Raw genomic sequence first — 23,245 nt, 5'->3', positions numbered from 1 at the left:
TCACATTCATTTCAAATTTTAATAAAAGAAATATTTCACAAAAAAAAAACAATACAAATTTTGTTGACTGTGTGGCCCTTTATGCCGTGGATTCTGAGATTTAAAATTAAAAGGAAAAGAAAAAACTAGTCATACCCACTGGCCAGGTGCGTCTTTTAAAGATCAAACTTTGGAAGCAAGCAGGCGAGAGCGCTGTGCTGTAGCGCAGCGACCATGGCAATCGATCCATTTGAAGCATTCTCGCCTCCCTCTCACTCATCTTCCCATTTCAGGTATTGCTGTTGCTTCTTCCACCTCTTGAATTTTACCAACTTCTTTCTCCATATTCATCAATCCCCATTTTGTTTCACTTTCTCAGTCAACAGCGCCACTTCTATGTTGCCGTTGACAGGCTCCAGTTTAAGATGGTCCCCTTCTCTCAATCTATGCTCATACACATCTTTGAGATTCAAAGTTCAATGTTTAGTTGAAATTTTTTGTTGGGTTGTAATTTGCTTGGTCAATTTTTTTTCTGTTCCTTCTGTGCGTTGTGTTTTGGCAGGAAACCTTAGTGGGCCTGTTGGACGTGGCCGGTCGCCGTCCGTCGTTGCCGATGGTTGTGTGTTGTAGTTCTCGTGACGAACTCGATTCTGTCTGCTCCGCCGTCTCCAACCTCCATTACATCTCATTGGCCTCTTTGGTATTGTTATTTCTGCTCAATAATACCTCTTCTAGCTGAAATTCTGAAATTGTTCTAGAAATGCCCATGCCTCAGCCTGATATGCAATTCTTTTCTGCCACTCAACGAATAATTTGATCTCGAATCAATTACTGACCTGAATCTATCTTCAACGTATGAATTGCCGATATGATAGGACACTTGGATTAGGAGTTATAAACTCACCTCGAACAGATCAGTTCTATGGGCTCTAATGTTTGTCCGGTCCTAATTCTATGGATGAAGTGCTTTGATGGCTTGAGTGCTATCGATATAATTGAAAGCACTCATGTTAATACACTTGGATCAGAATCTAATTATGTATTTTCAGTTGGTAATGAAAACCAACTGATGAAAGTTGAAATTAACCAATACAGATAATAATTGTGCTATGTTGATTCAACTTAAGGAAGCCAGGTGATAGAAATGTTTTCAGGTTAGAGTTAGAAATGATTTTAGGGTAGTAATTAGTGAGGGAATTTATTTTGGTGATTAGTTATCAGTATAGTGAGTAAGAAAGGATGGAAGCAGGCAATTGTTTAGACAGATTTGGTTTGTGTGTCAATCAATAGAGAAGATGTTTCAAACTTTCTAGTACCTCAAACATTTTAGCTTATTATGTAGTTCTTTTGTATTTTATACTTATATATTGTGTCAGTTATTCAGGTTCTATCACTTGTTTGCAACTTAGCGAACTTTTCTTTCCATGACTGATTTTTGCTTACATGTATATAATGTTATATTTTGACTCTTGTTGATATAGTTTATATAGATATGAAAACAAGAACTTTAACTAAGAAAAAAATGAAAGAATACGAGGGAATACAAAAAATTCCTGTTGATGCAGTGACGAGTTAATTGTAACAGTTAGGTATAGTTATTTTGGTTTATTTTAAGTACTTAGATGTTAGATCCTACAGAAATAGAGGATTAATATCTTGTATTGGCATACATTGAATTGTAATAAAGTCTTTCAAGTTATAATCCATGGAGGATTCTCTGCTTGTGATTTTGGCTACACCACCCCTTTTAATGCTTTCTTTTTGTTTAAAGCTAAGAATTTTTCATATGCCTTCTGGGCAAGTGATGATTCAATATCAAATGACTGGATAGTGGATGATTAGTCTGCATGCCGTCAATTGTTGTTTCTGTTGTTTGTTTTAAGATCAAATTTTTGCACTTGTTTCTACTTTCTTTTGCCAGGGGAAATTGCCCTTCTTTTATTTTAATCTTACACCGAGTACCATTCATTTTCTTCCTTCTTCTAGTCATTACTCATGTTGGCATACATATGCAGTAATGACAATTCTGTGATTAATCTGAGGATGGATGAGACTCACTGTATGACGATAATGTAATGTATTTATTCCTTGTCATATTCAGTACAGTGACCTTGCCGAAGCAGACCGTTCACTGATTTTAGAGAAATTTCGGCAAACAACATCGAGGTGGAGCCAAAAGTTCAGTTCTCTATCAGAAGAAAAATGTGAGGCTGAGAAAGTTGGAGAAAAATCTCACATGATTGTAGTAACAGACGCCTGCCTTCCACTTCTTGCTTCTGGGGAGTCACCTCTTTCTGCCCACGTTTTGATAAATTATGAGATACCAACAAAGAAGGTGCAGTTATCAGACTACAGGACTATATAAGTTGATAGTTTGTAAAAATATGCATTGGATTATATCAATGGGTATGAGAGTGATGTGAAGTTACAACTGGTTTTTGCTTCACTTTTATTTTCGTCTAAATATTATAGAACTTTTTATAGCTTCTGTATTGCTCATGATGTGCATCTGAAATCATTTTTCAACCCTTTGAATCGTAGTGGTAGCTCTGAGTTTCGAACTTCAATTTCTATGAATAAATTGCATGTATAATGTATTAACTGTTCCTATTCCTGTTGTGGTACTGGTCAGTTCTTAAACAAACTTGTAATACCACATATTTGAAAAGTTGTATGAAGTAGATTCACAAGCAAATTGTTTATTTATTGTGACAGCACTCGGTGCTCCTAAACTTCATGTGGTTTTTATTGCAGGAAACATATATGAGGCGCATGACTACCTGCTCGGCTTCAGGTTATTCTTTTATACTGCAACGGATTATAATATAAGTTGCCCAGTGTAGGTTCTTCTTCATACACAAGAGTTGCTTCCTTTGCGTTTTTATGCAGATGGGATCTTGATCAACATGGTTGTTGGGGGAGAAGTGGTAACTCTCAAAAGCATTGAAGAAAGTAGTGGCCTTGTTATTGCTGAGATGCCCATTAATGTAAGTATATTACTACTTGCTTCGACCTCCATGTCTTTTGATAGATATAAATTTTTGCTTAGGAAATCATTCTCAAATAATTAGTTCTGAATATTAATTGGGCCTTTTTCTACAAAACAAAAAAGTCAAACTGAAGTTGGAAAGTTTGCAGATTTCTGAAATTTTGTAAGGATGTCGGCTACAATGGAACATCTAAGGACAACACAGAAGGTTTTATTAGAAGGGGTTTTACCCCTACCAACTGATCATATTGATAGTTCTCAATGATAACTTATGTTGGTTGACGTGTACTTAAAGAGAGTTTTCCAGTCTATTGAACAGGGGGCTATTTATCGTGAGGATGGAATGCTGAGATAATTTGGTGTTCAATCATTTTGGTTCATTTTCCTTTTTACCAGTGTTTTTGAAAATCAAGCTAAGTTTTAATTAAAAGAGAGCTTTAAAACACGTTGTAGAATTTGACAATAATATATCTCCTTTCTTAAACTCCTTTAAATTTCTTTCTTTCCAAGACTACGGATAGGCGGAAGGGTGGCAAAATTTTAGGATGTTTGTGAGATTCTTTGTACACATTGTTGTGCTAATCGTTGATGTGGTTGGTTTATAGTAATAGTTCATAATGTTAATCCAATCTAACATAATTGGTTTGGGTATATATATATTGAACGAGAAGTTCAAATTCAAATTCTACTATTTGATTTTGTTTTAAAGTTTGAATTAACCTACGTTTAGTTAAAATAACGTTGGGTTCAAATTTTACCATTATCAATATTTGAGAAGTAAAAAAAAAAAAATACCACCGTAAGCAATTATAATTTTTAACATGCACAAATAATAAATTTAAATGTTTGAGAATTAATATATTAATTTTGAACAATAATTGTGATTGAATTAATAAAAATTATGAGTTTAATTGACTTCAAATATATAAGTTTTGGTGTGTAAATTGATTAAGTAAAAATTCAATTTACAATTACTGACTTGAATTTATAATGAGGAAGGACTAAACTAATACATCTATAACTGTCCGATAAGACTAGAAGTAGGTAGATGGGAAAAGCGATCACTTAATTTATCCTCTCCAATAATCCAATATATATCGTTTTGGTTATAGTTTTTTTTAATGGTTTTTCCATGGAAGTTTCAAATTATCAAAATTGGACATTTGAAATGAAAAATAGAGGGACTGATTAAAAACAATACTTAAGAGATAATCATTGTCCTCGTGTCTTATTTTTATAGGCAGGAAGAGAGATCATCCCACGATTTTAAATTAAACATAAAAAAGAGGCAGAATTTGTGACAATGTGCGACCAGTTGTTATTTTGTTGACCTCATTTCCAATAGAATCCAATCTACTACCCCACGCCTCTCTTTCTCTCTCTCTCTCTCTCTAGTATTAATACCAACACTCACTCTTAACCCATGTGAGTGACAACTGACAACCATGTCGTTTAACACCATTTTTTTTGGTAATTAAGATCTTTAAAATCTATCTCACATGCTAACACATAGTAACTTAAATTAACTTATTCAACTCTCTACAAAACAAGTAAGGAAAAAAATAGCTAGAGAGTAATTCTATAGTAGATTATATGAAACCTAACTACATGCACTGTGGAAGTTCTAACTAATCAAATAAAGCTAACAAATATTCAAAGACACTGTATAGATATTCTGTACTTGATTGTTTTACGTTTGGTTTTGAAAAGAAATCAAAGTCTAGGGACGTCTTGTTAATTAAGTGTCATTTGTACTTAGTTTTGCATTAAAAAGACACAAACCTTAGCCTCTCCCACATGGTCTATTGGTATGGCCAGCTCATTATTTCAATTTTGCAACCTGCCAGTCAAAGATTGCTTCAAATGCCTTCCGCCATTAGCAGCAATTAAGTTTTCTTTTCCAGCCACGCGATCCAACCATCTCTTATCAGCTTCGTTTCAATATTTTATTTCCAGTGACATTTAATTAACCGGATTAAAGAAACTACAATATTTAATTTTGTCCTTTGTGAAGGTACCCAAGTGTTGCTCCGGAGCTATAAATCCAAGGATAGTGTTAAAGGCAGCTTGTTCAGGCGTTTGTGGGGAGAAAGTGTACCAAATGAATGATGGCTTGCTTGGATACGTACAAGAACAAGTCAGATCAGAAGGGACAGTTCCCTCCGATGAGCCCAAGACTGTCCTTTTCCAACGACTTCGTCGAATCATCCAATAATCCCTCCCCCACCAGCACCACCAATAATATTCAGGATCCGAAAATCCTTCCAAACATTCCCCCCTCCGACGACTTCGAATTCTCGCCAAATCCCACTAATCACACCGCCATGACCGCCGCCGACCAGCTCTTCTTCAAGGGAAAATTGTTGCCCACTCTCAGAGACGAGCTTCTCATTGACGACGACGACGAAGACTTTGCTCCAGTGCCCCCGAAAGGTGGGCTACCAAAATGGAAGGAGTTTCTGAGCCTGAAGAGATCCGTTGTTGATGGGCGCTGCACGGCCACCGACAACAACAAAAACAACGATGCCAACCAAAGCAAAATCCCCAAATTGGCCCTCTACGATAACTCCTCATCCCATCTTCCCATAACTTCCTAGTTCCTATATCAGATCCACTGCTATCTTAATTTACTCTTTTACCTTTTTTTTCCCTCTCTAGGAGAAATTGTGATATTGTCGAATTTTTTCTTAATCAGTTGGATGTTGTTGTTCATGTACAAATTTATGTAATGTTTTTGTTTGGCAATTAACATTTCTTTCAATAGAATTATTACCTTTACTTTTTGTAACTGGTTGTGTACCGAGGAGTAATTTGTCATTTTCTTTTCAATTTAGTTTCCAATCAAAAATAATAATAACAAACAATTTAACACATACATATAATTTATCACATCAACTAACACTGTATACACAACCTTTTATTTAATTAGTATGCCAACTGTGAGATTAACCCAAAGAAAAAGGAGTGAATTTGGGTTTAAGATGTTGTAAGTTTTATTCTCATGGACAATAATTGTTTATTCTTTCATCTTGGTCGAACTATATTTAATATTTAGATCCAACTTCTGAGGCTTAATAAATGATATATCATAACTAGAACGATAAAATCTACAACTATTAATAAAAATCTATCATAGATAAATTTTATTATATTTGTAATTATTTAAAAATATTAAATTAAATCTAATGTCAACTTGGAATATATTTTAAAAGTTGTTATTTTAAAATATTTTTCTTTATCTCAATCAATTAAACAATTGATTACATATTATTTTAAAATATATCTCAAAAAGTTAAAAATGTTTTTATATTGATAAACAATTTTAATAGTTGGGCGGTTTAGCGTAATATTTGTTTAAAGAATAATTAAGGTATTAAGAGGTTTTTATTCTTTTTGACAAAAAAAAAAAAAAGTAAAAAAGGAAAAGAAAAAAAAGAAAGCATGGCGGTGAAGAGAGGAGAGATGGAATAGTTGGTGAATAAGAGGTGATAGATAAATTAGGGTGAAGAATATGGCTAAAAGTAAATGAAAAAAAAAAGGAAGAAAGGAGGGAGTCTGGAAGGGTCTAAAGCCGTAAAATACACGTGGCATTTAATATAGCCTGGAAATTCCATTCGTGTTTTGCATCTCAACATCGCCGCCCTTTGGTGTGTAAGGAAAGGAAGGCCAAAGGTGTTTCCCACCAAGTTAGCGTCATCATCACCCAACGCCCCCATCTCTCTTCCAAAATTCCATACTCCTCATATCATCTAATCCACAAACTTACCCCCTTTCTTTCCTTTTTTTTCCCCTTCCAAATGGACTCCACCTCCACCCCTTTGAACTGGGAAGCTCTCGATGCCCTAATCATCGACTTCGCTAGATCAGAGAACTTGATTGAAGATTCCCTTTCTTCCTCCCCTCCTTCTTCCCCTTCCTCCCTTTCTTCTTCCTCTTACCATTCCAGGTTGATCATCCGCCAGATCAGACGCTCTTTGGAGGCCGGTCATATTGACTCCGCCATCGATCTCCTCCGTCTTCATGCACCCTTCATTCTCGACGACCATAGGCTTCTTTTCCGGTTGCAGAAGCAGGTTGCTCCTAATTCTCCTCTCCTCTCCTCTCCCTCTCTTGCTCATGCTACCTGCCTACCTAATGCTGAATGTGCTACTTCCTTTTGTTTTCGCTAATTTGAGGGGGATATTTCCATTTTTTATCATTCGGCACTAGGGAATTGGAAATCAAGAAAAATAGAATCCCTTTGTTTTGTACCTAAACATCCTAGTCAGCGCAACATCCTTTCCTCTATTCTTCTTTTTAATTACTAGTTTTGTGGGGGCTTTTCAGTTGATTCATTTCCTTTTCTGTGTTTATTTCTGTTTAGAAATTTATTGAGCTTTTGAGGAAAGGGACTCCAGAGGATCGAGATTTGGCCATTCAATGCCTTCGGACTGCACTCGCTCCCTGTGCTCTTGATGCATACCCGGTAACCATTCTTTCTACACATTCATGGTTTGTTTTCAATTGTTGCTTTTAAGAAAGTATTCTCGGGTTATCGGATCGAGCAAAAAGTTGCTGCCTTTTTTTAAGAAAGAAATTTTCCGTTGAATAATGCTAAGTACTTGATGAGATGCCATAGGCCATCTTTTTTCTACTCTAGATGGCGTAATAAAGAAGTAGCTGTAACTACAAAAAGGTGATAGGAAAAGAGAGAGAGAGAGCACCATAAGAACCCAAAAGTTCAACCATCTCCCTGATAAGGGCACCATAGAATAACTTTTGACTGCATTACTCCAGATAACGTCAGGTTTCCTTTCCAACGGATTGCCACATAATATTGTTCCATAATGTATTTAATCCATTGGGGAAGAACCACTGTGCTTTTTTTATATCAGATACTGCAACTTTTCTCCTTATACTTTTGGCTGACTTCTCTTTTATTTATGTTTAAGGAGGCGTATGAGGAGTTCAAGCATGTTCTTCTTGCCTTCATTTATGACAAGGATAATCAAACTTCCCCAGTGACATATGAGGTGAATATTACTTTTGGTATTTTGGAAACCCAGTAACATATGGTTGTTCTTCATAATTAGAACACACATTTAGTATTTGGCTATCTTATATTTTGAACAGTTGTAAAGACAACCACTTTCCTCTTTTCCTTACTCTCTCGTCACTACGGAATTATAAGAAGAAAAAGATGGTCCTTTAATTTATTGGTATTTGGCCACTTTTAAGGTCCACTAAGCAATCATTCGGAAGTCGTACGTTGAACATTATTTTTCACTCGTCACATTTATAATGTGTCTGTTTTGGCTTAGGCCCTCGGGGCATTATATAAGTCCAGTACATATTTCTTTGCCAAGACAATATGAATTCCCTGGTTCTGGGTGGGTAGGATATGGAATTGTCTTGCCTAATGTTGTCAAGGTTCTTGAACATAATGGGAATAAGAGATACATAGGAAATCTAAATCTTATAAAATAGTTTCTTAATCTGATAAGCACTGGGAAAATTTTGGAGTCAGTTAAATTCTTTTATTCTTTGAACTTTTAACATGGCAGAGTTAACCTTTGGAAATTCATGAAGAATCGAAAAAGAAACTTTATTTTATTTTGAAAAACATTGTTAATTTTTATTTAAGATGTGGATTCTGTCTCTTCATAGTTTCTTTCCTTGTTATGTTTGTCTTGTGTGCGTTTAAATATGTTGCAAAATTTATACTTTGGAGTCTGAACTACATATTTCTGAAAGAACTTCTTTCGAATTAGATACTATTAGTTTTAGATGCAATATGTTCTTTTTTGGTGTTCTGAAGACTGAAACAGGGTGGAATTGGGAACCACATTTAATTTTTTTTCTGAAAATGTATTTTCTCATGTTTCAGTGGTGTGAAAGGAGGAGGTTTGATATTGCTGGATTAATGTCCTCGGTCCTACGAGCTCATATGCAGGCATACGATCCAGTCTTCTCCATGACTTTGAGATACCTGATAAGGTCTTTTTTCCTGCATTTTCTTCTTCTTCCCCCCTCCCATAATGGATTGTGCACTTCATAGAAGTTTGTGTTGAATCTAGAATTTAAGTTACTATATTTTTCTTTGCTCTTTTTGCAGCATACATAAGGGTTTTTGCTTTCGGGAAGGTGTGTCGTCTCCCATATCAGATCTCACCGAGAGGTTGCTTCTAGATGAACGTGATCCACCTGCCACACCTAAGGAGAGTCTGTATGAAGCACCTCCATTTGATGAGGTGAGATGACCAATTTTTTATATAAGAATTTTAATTATAAAATTGAGCTGCTAGTTAGTTCCGTCTTTTAGTGTGGTACAACGTGATAGTTGGCTGCTATTTGCATGTGTATGATTAATTGGTTACTATCTTTCAGGAGATGCTATTCTTTTCGCGTCTCATTTTTTGTGCTTAATATGAGTGTAGGTGGACATTCAAGCTCTTGCACATGCTGTAGAGCTAACAAGGCAGGGGGCAATAGATAGTTTGAGATTTACCAAAGGGGATTTGTTTCATGCATTCCAGGTTAGCTTCTATTTGAAGATTTATAATTTTATCCATTCTGGTCTATGTTTTACTGTTATTAGATTCTTTTTATGCAAATCCTTGGGATAGGCAATTAAACTACTCTGTGCTGTTTTGTGTTGCATTAGACAGTGAGCCAGAACTTTTTTGGATCCCGTGCTTGTAATTGATACTGGCATGGGCCACAGATGAGGTGACACTGACTTGATGGGTTGGTGAATTAGAAATGGTTCTTATTGGAATATAAGTTCGATGGGAAGTGGGAACATTGAGAAATATAAGGCAAGAGCAAGATAATAGTAAATTAGTGCATGTAAAAGTAGTTTTTTTCTGTTTCTGGAGGCAGTTTGTTATTTGTTCTGAAAATTGAGCTCATTTTAAAATTTTGTTGAAATTTACCGACAGTGGGGTCTTTACTCTTCATCTCTTGATTTTCTCTAACATGCAGAATGGTTCTATCTATTCTGTTGCATTGACGTTTACCATTTTTATAATTACTTAAATATTATTATGTACATCATTCTCTTTTTGTGGTTATGACGAGCAATACCAGTCATCTTGCCAAGTAAAATAGTATTCTTCATTTTGTTTCAGTCTCATGATGTTCTCTGATTATGAGTGTACTCACATTTCACAGAATGAGTTGTGCCGGATGAAGTTGGACCTTTCTGTACTTGATGAGCTTGTTCGTGAGTATTGCATCTACAGAGGAATTGTGGATTCAGGTCGAGGATCGCTCTCTGGTGAAATTCAAACTTTTATCCCTTATTTTTATCAATAAGCTCATATAGCTTTTAAACTTGTATGTCATTTCTTGATAATTAGGGATGCAGAATCTCTCTAGTTCATTGAAAGCTAATCAATCAGAGCAGGAGTACTGTTCTAGGAATTGTTCTTTCGAAGTTGACTACACAACCAGTAAACTTTCGGATGGTGAAATTTCTGTTAGCAATTCCCGTGTGGATAGTTCTCCTGAAAATACTGCTGATGTGACCAGTTCACAAGGTACTGATATTGAACTACGATATGCATCGGAGCCAACGTCCAATCGAGAAGATTGTAGCACTAGTGATTCAATTCATGTAGGAAACTCAAGAATGTTACAAGTTAACAAGAATCGAGGGATTGTAGAAAGGAGCAAGCGAAAGAGATGGAGAGGAAGACTTGATGATACAGAGCTTCATGATGTATCTTACAGTGGGTGCAGTAAACAAGAACTTAGCACTACAACCATGTCTAAGGAACAACAGGTACATCCATAACTACTATTTTATTTTATCTAATGAAACAATCTGACTGAAGTGCTTTCTGCAGAACCTTGAAAAACATATACCAGTAGAGTCTACTGGCAAGGAGGATAAATATGAGATTGTCTTGGGCATTAGAGAACTGGCAAGTAAAAGGTTTGCTGCAGAGGTTGTGGAAGAAATTAATGCCGTGGATCCGAACTTTTTTGCACAAAATCCTATTCTCCTATTCCAACTTAAGCAGGTAAATTGATTGTAACAAAGTTCAGTCTTCAGTGTGAGTTTTCTTTTTATACTTGTTATTCATTCTTACTACACTTTTAGCTATTCACTATTGACAGATCATGGAAGTTTACACGAGACTGCTGTTTGACAAGGATGATTGCATTATTTCTTTTAAATTTATTTTCCGTTCCTATGGATTCAGGTTGAATTTTTGAAGCTGGTTAGTTCCGGTGATTATTCCAGTGCTTTGAAGGTCGCGTGCACTCACTTGGGCCCATTAGCTGCTAATGATCCTTCCTTGTTGAAGCAATTAAAGGAGACTTTGTTGGCTTTGCTCCTGCCCAAGGAAGATATTCTTGGGAAAGGCTTCCCTATAAATGCTCTTGCTAATTCTCTCCAGGTATGGAGTAACTTACTAGTAATGAAACCCTCAATTTCAGATTTAACTTTTGGGGGGAAACGTTGGCCTTAAAATTGTGTGGGTCACTCTTGTATGTACCGGTTAGGCTCAAAATTTGTATATGCCGGCATATGCCTATCCAAACTGAAAAAAGTACTGTTTTAAAGAACTTGATATTTTTAGACCTGTTATATTGTCACTCAAGGTTGAAGAGGGGGGAGTAAGGAGCAATCATTGTAGGCTTTAAGGTGAAGGGATGCATGAATGAGTTGGCACCACACTAATATTAGAGAGTTTACGAGATACAAGTATAAGTTTTTCGAAATCTTATTAGAGTACAGAACATGTTGAAATTATCCATTTTGGTTTCCAGACATGCTCTTTAATTTCAAAAGCAGCTCAAGACTCAGTTAAGTTGAGCTCAAGATATTACGTGGCATTTCCTGATTATAGGGAATGTTGCAGCCTCAAAACTAGCCAAACTCAGATTCTGACTGTGGATCTAGGGTATTATTGTAGATGCACGTTGGGATTTCAACAATCAAATACATTTTTCAGATTTCGAACAGTTTTTAGATATAAGTGTCAAATGCTTCCAGATTTAAACCACATTCCGTATGACCCCCTTTTCTGTTTCATACTTCCTAAATGTAGTATAAGATAGTAAGATATGATACGAGGTAAAAGAATGGGATCATGGTATTAGAATATCGAGTTAATGGGGAGGATTAAGCTTGTAACATCCATAATTTTCTCTACCAAGAAGAGAACAGAATACACTGATCTGCAAATATGAACAATATGACAAAAAAAATTACATTTTCGACAGGTTGCTGTTGGAAGGAGACTTGGTATTGAAGAGCCACAACTAATGAAGTTGATGAGAGCCACACTTCACTCTCATAGTGAATGGTTTAAACTTCAAATGTGCAAGGATCGGTTTGAAGGTCTCTTGAAGATCGATTTGTTGAAGGAAGTTAATCCACCATTGCTTTCTACTACCGCTGGGCTACTGAAATCAAATTCAGATAGTTGCAGCCACGGTTCTTCCCAAGTCACAAAATCTTCGGGTGCAAGAACCTCAGAAGATGGTAGCAGTCCCACACAAGCATCATCTAGAGATGCATGTGACGAAAATGCAATACTTAAAGTCATGGTAAGTAATTTCAACTTGAAAAAGGAACTTACAAATTATGTTTGGTAGAAAATACGGTTTTCTATAGTCTTGTTATAGATTCTCTCCATATTTGTGATGCGAAGTTGTTGTGTATGAATTCAGGAGTTTCTTGCCTTGCCCAGGGCTGATGCAATCCATCTTCTTGCACAGTATAATGGAAATGCAGAAATGGTGATACAGCAAATATTTGCGTGAGTTGGTTTGGTTTGTAAAAGTTTTAGCTTTATGATGGGGGTTCATTTGTTTATTATTTACCCAACATTATTTCATTCATTGTGTAAAATACCTGTATACCATACTTGTATATGTGTAGAGCTCTAATGTATATAACGTACGTCATCCCATGTGCTCTCTCATTATGTGTATGGGGCTGGTGGATGTGTGTAATCAAGCAGTTCGAGAATATGTAGCTAAGCTATGAATGTGCATAAGAATTGATTATATAATTAGATCACATCAACTGCAAAGTAGATGTTTCTTTTAAGAAAGAAAATTTCTTTAACATATATTTTTGTTTGTGCACAAGACTTGCATATATTTAAACTATAGTGATGATTGTAGGTTCAAGTTGAATATTTAGAATTTTTACGATATATTAACAACATGTTATTGTACAGTAAATTTATTTTATAAATAATTTTTTGTATCTCTATTATTATTAAGCACTTTTATATAACTACGGTTTTCATTACCTCCTTGAAGGATCATTCATTCTCTCTTTGAAGGATCAATGTCGTACATTTTTGTTATTATTATGCTACATTACATCTAGACACTTATGACTTTATGGATTTTCCTTGTCTAGGAGGATGGCAATATTCCATAAAAACAAATCTGATTTCTTTTTTTCAAATTTAATTCTGTTTTGAAAACCATGTTTGTTTCCAACCATTTTTTACTATAATTTTGAGTGAATAATATCATTCTTTAAAGGCTACTTTAGTCTTCAATTTTTTTTTTTCATAATTCTAATAGACTTAGTAACATTTTTTAATACTACAAATTTATCCAAGTCTTACATATATGTTAACCTATTTTACTATAATAGGTTGAATTTAATGGTTATATTTGTAATTATTTCTCTATTGTTTTTTAATATAAAAGACTATTTTATCTTTGGTTCATAACATATTCATTTTTATCTTATTTAATCGTATGGTATGATCAAGAAAAAGTTAATTTGAATTGCAATTTGCAATTAGGAAAGGAGAGGAAAAGGTGGAAAATGATTAGAACAAAATTAGTGGAACTCTAACGAACTTTTACATTTTTTTTTAAATATTGATTGAAAAGTTTTAATTGCCTAAGTTGCTTAATACAACTTCCTACTTAATGTTTATCACTTAATATTCTTTTCAATGTAATCCATTGTTGATAAAAATAGTCATAAGATATATATTTACTGAACAAAATATAAAAAAAAAAGTAATAGAAAGACAACATACGAGAAAAGTAAGCGAAATGTAATATTGTCTTAGTTTCATAACTTTACATTCTTATTTCATTTTGGTAAAAAATACTCCAATTAGAAAAAGTCTATCTAAGTTGAACAAAAATTTTACAAGTTACCATATACAATTGCAAGTGCTATAGTGCCATAAAATTTGAAAACATGTGAGTTAGAAAGTTTTGTGATCACACCACAAGAGAATGTAAAACTTAAAAGGTTGGTTAAGTTTGGAATTAGCAGCCAAAATAGTTAAAATTTATAAATAATAAATAGATAAGTTAAAATCTCTCGCTTTTATATAAATATAGAAAGGTAAGTGGTGGGGGCAAATTTAGTGAGAGGAGCCCATATTTATGATTTCCATGAACCAAAAAAGGGTAAGAGAGAATAATAAAACAAAAGTGTACATACAGATAGGAAATGCCACTCTCTAAGATTCTCCAAACACATTAATTTTAAAATAATTATTGCAACCCATGTCCATAATATTATATTTTTGACATATTTATTCAATTTCAACTGATCTCATTCTCTATAATAATTGAACAGGGAGAAGAGAAGGCAAAATGTGTTTCCACAGTCTTATAATTTTTAAAACCTACATTCGGTGATCATAACAGCGTCGGATGCACGTTTTCCTCAGCTTCCTTCCAATTGTCTTCATATTCTCAGCCTTCAATTCTAAGTCACTTTCCCTCTTAACTAACTAATTCTCACATCCCCTCACTTCTAACCTCCCCTTTATACTCCAAATTTTACCATTTCTATTCATTGTATCAATTTTTTTTTCTTTGTTTATGTTTTAATTTACTCTGGTCATCTATTTTGTTCAACCAACCTTTGAACAAGTCTAGTCTACAGTCTACACCCATTTAAGAATGAATGCACAATTGTTTCTTTAATATAGGATAATGTTACTGAAGTGTCTAATTTGGTTGGTTTGTGAAAAGTTATGAGTTTAATTGACTCAAATATAGAGGTGAAGAAGGCCATAAATTAATCCATATATACGAGAGTTTAATAATGTCTAAATTGATACAATTAATCATTTTAGAGTTTTAATTAGATTGATATATCATATATATATATATTGTTTTATTCATAACAATTTTTCTATAATATAACTATTTAATATTTTTGTTTTTAAGTTTATAAACAATTATTAGTTTAGGGTTGAATTAAAAAGAAATGGTTGACTTATTGGAATAATTTTGTTTAGGGTGGGAGAAAATTTTATTTATTTATTTATTTTGACAATGAGGAGAATGAAATGTTAATCCATATAGGTTAGACACAGAGGCTGAATAAAGTATATTATTTAAATTTTGATTAGAAAACAAGTGATTGAAATGACAAATTGGGGATGGTTTGGATAAAAAAGTGGGAAAATGATGTCACATCTCTTATCATTATTCTTTGATAATAATATAGTATATTAGAATATCATAATGTCTTTACGTGGAAAAATCCAATTAGATTCATGGTTGTTTTACTACGCCATTCATAATTTCATACACATTATTCAACTTTATTATTTTTAAATTGAAGGTTCTATTTCTAAAAAAAACATTATAATTCAACCATAATAACCATTTTTTTTCTTTAGATACCCATTAATCAGTATATACAAATATAACAAATGATTAAATTTTAATGGGTTCATATAAGGAAAAATGTGATTCCACATTCCAACGGAAAGAGGGGCCCTTTAGTTAGACTTTCAAGAAATTTCTTCAAAATTTATCAGATAAATGTTTAAAATAAACTAATCATTTTGTAAAGAAATTTTCGTAACATTTATTTTAAGCTAAATTCAAACTTGTGGTATAAAAAGTATATTTGGAAAACTATTGTATGACAAAGTATAATTGTATAATTGAACAGTTGAGTAAGAGGGTGTGTATATTTTGTTCTTACTCGGGGATTAAAATTAAAACAATCACCTACGTTGTAAGGAGGTATTTTTGTGAAGGACTCAAAAGTATGGGGAAATGAAAATTATGATTAGAAGAATTTGCTTGAGAGATAAGGATGTTGTGTTGTGTTGGCACACACTCATTGTGAATAATGATGGTTGGTGGTCAACTTTTTTTAGTTGTTTTGAAATCAACACCACTCCCTCCACTATTGCTCAAATTAAAATCACAATTTTTTTTGGCATTCATTGTTATATACGAATGCCATTTTACTAAATTCATAACTCTTCACTTTATATGATATATTTTGTTGTTAGTTAGGAAATGTAGAGCCCACTCATCAAATAAGTTTGGTGGAAAGTTATATTTTAAAGTCGAAGTCAAAATGAAAAAATATTTATTTGGTGTTCATTAGCACCGTCACACACAAGCTCTTTTGACAATGCAACATAGAGCATATAATAGTTAAAATTATTCTAAATAATCCATAGTATTTTATAAAAGATGCAGTAGCACCATAAGATCATTATGCATGATATAATTAACGTCCTAAAAAGATATATACATTTTTTTAAATTTGGATTTGGATCTAGTGATACAACGTTGAGATACCAACGTCATCTTGGCTTAGTGGAGAATCAACAAATGGAGATGTTTTCTCATACATACATCATTCACAAGATCATCTTGGTTTCAACATACTCAACAAATGGAGAATGACTTTTGAAATAGTAATTAATACTCTTATGTTGAGCACAACTTCCATTTGATACTATAATACGATACAAAGTTACTGATATATCATTTATTGTTCATACATAGTAATATGTGCTTAATGACCAATTAATAACGATTATGTACAAACACAATATTCTTAGCCCAGTAATAAAGTTACTCCGGGCTTTGATGATCAAATGCTTCGATGGTTTATTTGACGAGGAAAAGTGGATAGTACTGTTGAGAGTCTAAAGCTATTGTCATGAGGTTATTACGACTTATCCTGATTTGTTGCGGATTGCTTAGGTGTGGAGGAATATATTTTGGAGGGTAGGAATATTTGAGGGGTGAAGGCTTCTATGTCCACGTCTGGGTGCTTGAGGGTTGTCCTTTGGTTCTGTATGTATTGTTAAAAGCTTTGAATTAATATGTGAAGTAGGGGAATTAAACCACTTACCTCGAAATTGATAATTTTAATAACTATGTTAATTGAGCTAGACTCATTTTGTTATAACATGGTTTCTTGGATGCACTCGGTACACCGATATCTGTTATAAGAATATACATAATATATATCAATAAAATAAGTTGGATTATCTATGTTGTATTTGAATATCGTTTTATGAATAAACTAGTATTAACAATTAAAATAATATCGCTTTCGTAAAATTTTAGAATCTATCAATGATATATACCAATAGATTTTTATAGGTATCTATCATGGATAGATTTAAAAACTTTGTTGTATTTTGTAAACATTTTCAAGCTACTTAGAATATTTTTTAAAAGAAGAAAAATTATAAATCGATACGTATTTGAAGAGATATACATGATAGAAAATAAAATGACATTTACAAATTACTCATTTACCAGGTCAAGAATTATAATTTTATTTATTAAATTTTAATAAGATAAGAGCAACGATTAAGTGTCTTGAAATTTCGTTTCCAATAATATAGTCAATGTATTATTAAATTATGAATAGTTGAACTAACAATTTAGTCTTATATTACTTGGGACAATTTAATTTGTGTTAGACAAAATTTTCTATAAAACTTAATTTCTAACGATTTATTCTTATATAATTTTATGAATAAAATTGAGGATTGCCCAACTTATGATCCGTCTATATATATTTATGAAGTTTGATTAAATAGGAGAGACTATATTTTTATTAAATTGACTAAAGTGATTACTAACTCAATAAATTGTATGGAAAAAAAGAAGTAAAGGATGGGATGCCACGTTCATGTTCAACGCTAAATTCAAGAGAATCGAACTTTCAATTTTTTTCTTAGAAAGAACAGTACTCAGAGAAATGGGCATAAAAATATGATCTTTGAGTTTTAAATAATTGGAGGTATCAGCCCTCTGCTTCTCTGTACTGTCCTTTTTTATATTTTCTTCAAAAGGGTATTCATTGCATTATTTAAATCACATTAAGACCAGATTATCGCTATTTGCAACAAGAAATAAATATTAACACTTTCCATGATTAACTTATATCCATTTTAAAAGAAAAAGAAGAAGCTTGGTCGCAGTCCAGCAAAGGGGCAGTGTCTTTTTTTCTTCTCGCATTGCCCCACCTTCTTCATTCTTTGACGCGGCTCTGCACTTTTGTTTAGTGTTTGGTAAATGTTTGCTTTTCTTTTTTTTTTTTTTTTTTGGGTTGTCAATTGCTTCTTCTGGGTCTACGACAAATTTCTTGGTTCAAAGATTAGTGGGATTTTGCCGCTAGCTAACAGCAGAACTTGCACGAAGTATTAACAAATTTTCATTTTTTTTCTTTTTTGAATTTGAAAACAGACGAAGCCCCATCAATTTACGCGTCACCTTGTTTCTTCTTGTTTTGTGCGCATCACGTGCCCAAATTTAGCTTCTTAGCACGCCTTTAAACCCAAATGTCTCTCTCTTTGGGTCTCCTTCTTGCCTGTTTTTGAAGCAAATCGGCAGCTACTCCGCTTACTGTACAAACAGGGTTCACGGTTTTGAGCTGAAATCTGACCTCTGTTTTTTTTTTTTTTTTTTTTTGTCCCATGGCGGAAAATATCTGTTTCTTCAACAAGGTACTCTTTTTTCTCTCTATTTTTCTTCTTTTTCTGTAACTTCACCTTGCAATATCGACTTTCTTTTGGGTTCTAGCAGTGTTGCTGGTTTCACTTCATGCAGATTCTGGGTTTCAAAAGATTTTCCTTTATAGGTCTCTTGTTCTTTGAATGTTTGGTTATTTTGAGGTTGAGAAGTTCCCTTTCTTCGTTTTTGGAACAATTTGCCTTAAATGCCATCTGTTTTGGTCTCTAATTCATGCAACTTCCTTTGTTCTTCAAGGGTATTTGACAAACTACAATGTATTTTTTTTAGTGTGATGGCTAAGTCTTTTTCCATGTTTCTGTGTAAGATTCAGCTTCTGGGTTTTGGTGTTTTTCTTTTGGGGTGGGGGTTGCGTTTGCTTTACTTTTTATTTGAACCCAGTTGCTATTATCATTCAATTAGTTGTCTTTTCGTTTTTGGTTTATTTTTTCAAAATTATTGCTTTAGCAATTATTTTCACATGGAAATGTTTCCAACCAAACTGTGGTATGGGTTATTCAATATTCATCACTTCATATCTTAATGTTCCTGGCTTCCTGCATTTTTTCTTCAATTCCTTCAATATTTTTGTGAAAATCTCATCAATTGGATATACTAGAGTAATTATATTGAGATAATAACCCATATTCCTTTCCATTTTCATGGTTCCTCAGGATACGTTGATTCTAAAACCTCCAAAGAAATCTCCTCTGCTGTTGAGAATGGCAGTTTTGATGTTTGCAATGGTCTGTAGTGTTTATATATGCTCAATCTGTGTGAAGCAGTTAAATACTCACACCAGGGCGAGATTCCTGAGGGTTCGAATCGCTGACTGTCCAGAGCTGAGTATTGGACTAACAAAAGTTCCTCGTGAGCATTATCCAAGACCCAAAACTTTTAGCAGGTATTTGAAATTTATAGTTCTACTCATGATTTTAAAAGTTTGAGATGACTAAATGCTTGCTTTTCTGTTCTTTTAGGGCTGAATGCTTCAACAATCCAGTAAGATTCTTTGCTATTGTTTCGATGCAGAGGTCAGGAAGTGGATGGTTTGAGAGTCTTCTGAACAGTCATGTTAATGTAAGCTCTAATGGAGAGGTGTTTTCGGTTTTGGATCGGCGTAGAAATATTACCACAATAGTACAGACTCTGGATAGGATTTACAATTTGGACTGGCTCAATAGTGCTTCTAAGAACCAATGTTCTGCAGCAGTTGGCTTCAAGTGGATGCTTAATCAGGTAACTAAATGCCTCAAGTTGTGGTAGTGAATATCTTTTTTGAAGTTACCGGCTGTTGGTCGTATGGAAGTTTATGTTTACCATGACCTTGCTCCTTTCTCATCATGTTATAACTATCGTATTGGAACCATCACTACCGATGTGTTTGTTTCATTCAAAAAGGTGTTGTTAGTGGTAGCTCCCTAACTCTATGATCATGGACATATCAATTTATGGAGTTCTTATACTTTTTTCGGGCAGTGTAGAATTCGCTTTAGGAGGTAAAGGGCCATAGTTAAAAGAATCTTTCCCAAAATAAAAGATGCAGCTTTGCAGTATTTACTTTAATACTAAGTTTACTAATAACACGGGAAAAAATTTCAAACAAAGAGAAGTAAGCTTACAAAAAGCAACTCCAGTTGTTCACAATTAAAATAATGGAAAACCACCAAAAGCTATGTTCACAGAAATCCATATGGTGAGATTAAACCCTAAAGTACCCTCCTCCTCTTCCTCTTAAGCAAAAAGATCTCAAAGAACTGGAAAGAAACCCATCTTTCCATTGCCACAAAATAGCATAAAGAATGTTTACTTTGAGAATTCAAAATTAATATCATACTTCTAAATGATCAGGTATTGAAAATTTAGATGGGTATTGAAGCTTCTTATTTTTCTTTTGAATCTATGGGTTTATATGCCTTGTATGCATAATGTTTGAAGCTTCCTTATAGAACTTTTACATTATAGGTGCTTATTTGGTGGTTTCTTTGGGTTTATGTACACTCCCTCCTCGCCACCCTTAGATAAGGAGAGGATTTAAGGCCATTTATTTCTTCTTAAGTGCATCTCATTATGTGGAATGATGTCTGTATTCGTTCTCTAGAGCACTTTGTTTTGTTTTTTGACTGAGGGCTCTCACTTGATACATTGGAAGAGCTAACTTATTTCATTTTGTTTTAGGGACTGATGCAGCATCATGAAGAGATAGCAGAGTACTTCAACCGTAGAGGTGTTTCCACAATCTTTCTCTTCCGAAGAAACCTTCTACGTCGTGTTGTTTCAGTTCTCGCAAATTCATACGACCGTTATGCTAAGATGTTGAACGGAACCCACAAATCACATGTGCATTCTCTAGAAGAGGTTTTTCTCCCTTGCCTCTCTATCACTCTTGCTATCACTTTCTATCTTTTTTTTTCTATTACCCAGGTTTTAAAGCAATAGTTGATTGAACTTTCTTTCAGGCCAATGCACTTTCCAAGTACAAACCTGTAATAAATTCGACATCATTGATCTCTGAGCTGGAGGGAATGGAGGCAACAATTTCTAAGTCCTTGGAGTATTTTGGTAACACAAGGCACCTCATTTTGTACTATGAGGACATAATCAATAATCGAACGGTGAGGACAATCAGAAGTTTAGTTATCACAGTTATTCATTTTAGAGTAACTTAGGTTCCATTTGATAACCACTTGGTTCTAAGTTTATGCAAACTAATCTTATAAATACTATTTCTACCCATAGGTTTTCTCTGTTTGATATAAAATTTAAGTCAACTTTTGAAAACTAGAAAGTAGAATTCAAGATTTTCCTCAGGAAAGATGAAAACTATAGTAAATAATCCCAAGGAACCAAGCCAAGCATGGTTTTCAAATGGAGCTTTAGTTAGAGTATGAGAGGTCGCACCCTAAAGATTTGATATGGCTAAAATATCAGTGTGACTAAAAAGAATATTTACCGAATCAGTATGTAGCCTGTCATTTCAAATGGACAAATTCATTTGATGAAATTGTTGATTTCTTGGTGCTAACTGCTAACGCTTAGCAACAGCTGCATTACCCTTTCCCTCTTTTAAAGCTTTGTTTTTGACAGTCAAATTCTCCATTCTATTCTTACAGAAACTGAAAGATGTACAAGAGTTTCTTAACCTGCCACCAATGGAACTTAAAAGTCGCCAAGTTAAGATTCACAAAGGACATTTGTCTGATCACATCAAGAACTGGGAAGATGTTAAGGCGACTCTTAACGGAACTGTTTACGAGCATCTTCTTCATGCAGATTACTAAGCTATGTATCGTATTTTTTGCTCGACTTTTGAGAGGGGTTCGGAAAGGAGAATGCCCTGTCAGTTCTTCTCTTAATAACAAATAAGCTAAACCAGTTTGAGTAGTGTTTGGCTGATGTTCTTTGGAGTGTTCTGAGTGTTTCTCTTGCGTATCAATCAACCTTCATTGATTGAAGGCTAACCCCCTTTTTTGGTTTATACTATTGTTTGACCAAACTAAATTGTAAATGTAAACTAACTGTTGTGATAGTGTTATTGTTTTATTCATATGCAAAAGTATGAGCTTTTCTTGTGTGGCCTAAATTACTCTTCATGTGCACTACAGGTGTGTGTGTTTTTTTAGTGGGGTTTTCACTAATGTATAGCATAGAGACATCAGATTATTAAAAAAAGAAAAATAGAGTAACAAAGATAAAGAGTATTTAAAAAGAAAAGTTTGTTAAAAAAAGTGTCTAAAATTATAGATTATAAAGAGGGAGATTATTCAGGGAGTCTGTAAAAGTGTGTATGTGTATTGGAGGGAAAAAGTGTCAAAAGATTGAATAATTTTCAAACATTTTATGAAAAAAAAAAGAAACTTATTTAATATTAAATCTAAAAGTACTTTTCAGCATGTTCATTTCCCAAACTACTACTAACTTTTCCAAAATATTAAAATTGAAACCATTTTGATACTGTTTTTTTTCACCTAACACCGAATTTAATTTAAAAAAAAAAAAAAAAAAACTGTCTTTCACGCACTTCTACATTATTGTAATAAGACATAAGTAGAGAAATACCTTTAAACTATTTTAAAGCGCAAAGAAAAATCAATTTATTCTTTAAATTTTTGGAGTTGTAATTAGGGACTTATAAAGCATACCCCCAAATGTATATGACTTGGAAATAATACATGGGGTTCACTGCCTTAATCTTGGATTCAAAGATCAATTGATTGGGTAATGGGGAATGGGGAGTGGGGAATGGGGAGTGGGGAATGGGGAATGGGGATGGGCCAAAAATTAATCTCAATAAAGCAAGTAGAACAAAGATATATATATATACACACACAAGGCCCACTAGTGAGAATAGGGTATTATCAAACTCATGAGCCACTTTGCTTTAGCATATTTAGTTTTGTTGTGACAACAATAATTACAATCAGAATATTGTTCTAACATTAGTCTTCATGCATCATTGGTCAATCTCGATGTCCACTATTATTCTTGCTAAAATGTTCATAGTTTAATCGAGATAAGACATAAAGTCTTACTAAACAATTAGAATGGTTCAAATTCCAT

General features: G+C 33.7%; 3 protein-coding genes across 7 annotated transcripts; all 3 read left to right on the top strand.

Moving 5' to 3' along the window:
- The first annotated feature begins 112 nt into the window (after positions 1–112).
- Positions 113–5,756, top strand: LOC101217035 (eukaryotic initiation factor 4A-I). 3 transcript variants are annotated; one of them, XM_031886512.1, is made up of 7 exons: positions 113–272; positions 359–407; positions 542–679; positions 2,081–2,314; positions 2,734–2,773; positions 2,869–2,966; positions 4,983–5,756. In XM_031886512.1, exons 1-7 carry the CDS (start codon positions 214–216, stop codon positions 5,181–5,183), a joined length of 819 nt encoding a protein of 272 aa, XP_031742372.1. In that variant the 5' UTR covers positions 113–213; the 3' UTR covers positions 5,184–5,756. The 3 variants fall into 3 exon arrangements, with proteins under 3 accessions (XP_031742372.1, XP_004141918.1, XP_031742373.1); XM_004141870.3 differs by lacking the exon at positions 4,983–5,756 and adding an exon at positions 3,118–3,462 and having other exon boundaries at positions 114–272; XM_031886513.1 differs by lacking the exon at positions 359–407 and having other exon boundaries at positions 130–272.
- A 749-nt stretch (positions 5,757–6,505) lies between these two features.
- On the top strand, positions 6,506–13,038 carry LOC101218546. Of its 3 annotated transcripts, none has more exons than XM_011659558.2 (12): positions 6,506–7,041; positions 7,332–7,433; positions 7,903–7,980; positions 8,835–8,944; positions 9,063–9,198; positions 9,385–9,483; positions 10,121–10,226; positions 10,309–10,733; positions 10,798–10,974; positions 11,158–11,355; positions 12,185–12,511; positions 12,635–13,038. In XM_011659558.2, exons 1-12 carry the CDS (start codon positions 6,766–6,768, stop codon positions 12,725–12,727), a joined length of 2,127 nt encoding a protein of 708 aa, XP_011657860.1. In that variant the 5' UTR covers positions 6,506–6,765; the 3' UTR covers positions 12,728–13,038. The 3 variants fall into 3 exon arrangements, with proteins under 3 accessions (XP_011657860.1, XP_011657861.1, XP_011657859.1); XM_011659559.2 differs by having other exon boundaries at positions 6,507–7,041; positions 7,900–7,980; positions 10,121–10,208; XM_011659557.2 differs by having other exon boundaries at positions 6,507–7,041; positions 7,900–7,980.
- A 5,049-nt stretch (positions 13,039–18,087) lies between these two features.
- LOC101217742 lies at positions 18,088–22,268 on the top strand. The gene is made up of 7 exons (XM_011659556.2): positions 18,088–18,246; positions 18,422–18,681; positions 19,360–19,589; positions 19,666–19,924; positions 20,864–21,043; positions 21,145–21,300; positions 21,799–22,268. Exons 2-7 carry the CDS (start codon positions 18,652–18,654, stop codon positions 21,964–21,966), a joined length of 1,023 nt encoding a protein of 340 aa, XP_011657858.1. The 5' UTR covers positions 18,088–18,246; positions 18,422–18,651; the 3' UTR covers positions 21,967–22,268.
- The last annotated feature ends 977 nt before the right edge of the window (positions 22,269–23,245 follow it).

This window comes from Cucumis sativus, chromosome 6 (assembly GCF_000004075.3).
Source record: "Cucumis sativus cultivar 9930 chromosome 6, Cucumber_9930_V3, whole genome shotgun sequence".
Classification (NCBI taxonomy): domain Eukaryota; kingdom Viridiplantae; phylum Streptophyta; class Magnoliopsida; order Cucurbitales; family Cucurbitaceae; genus Cucumis; species Cucumis sativus.
This window is presented reverse-complemented; position numbering and strand designations above follow the sequence as displayed.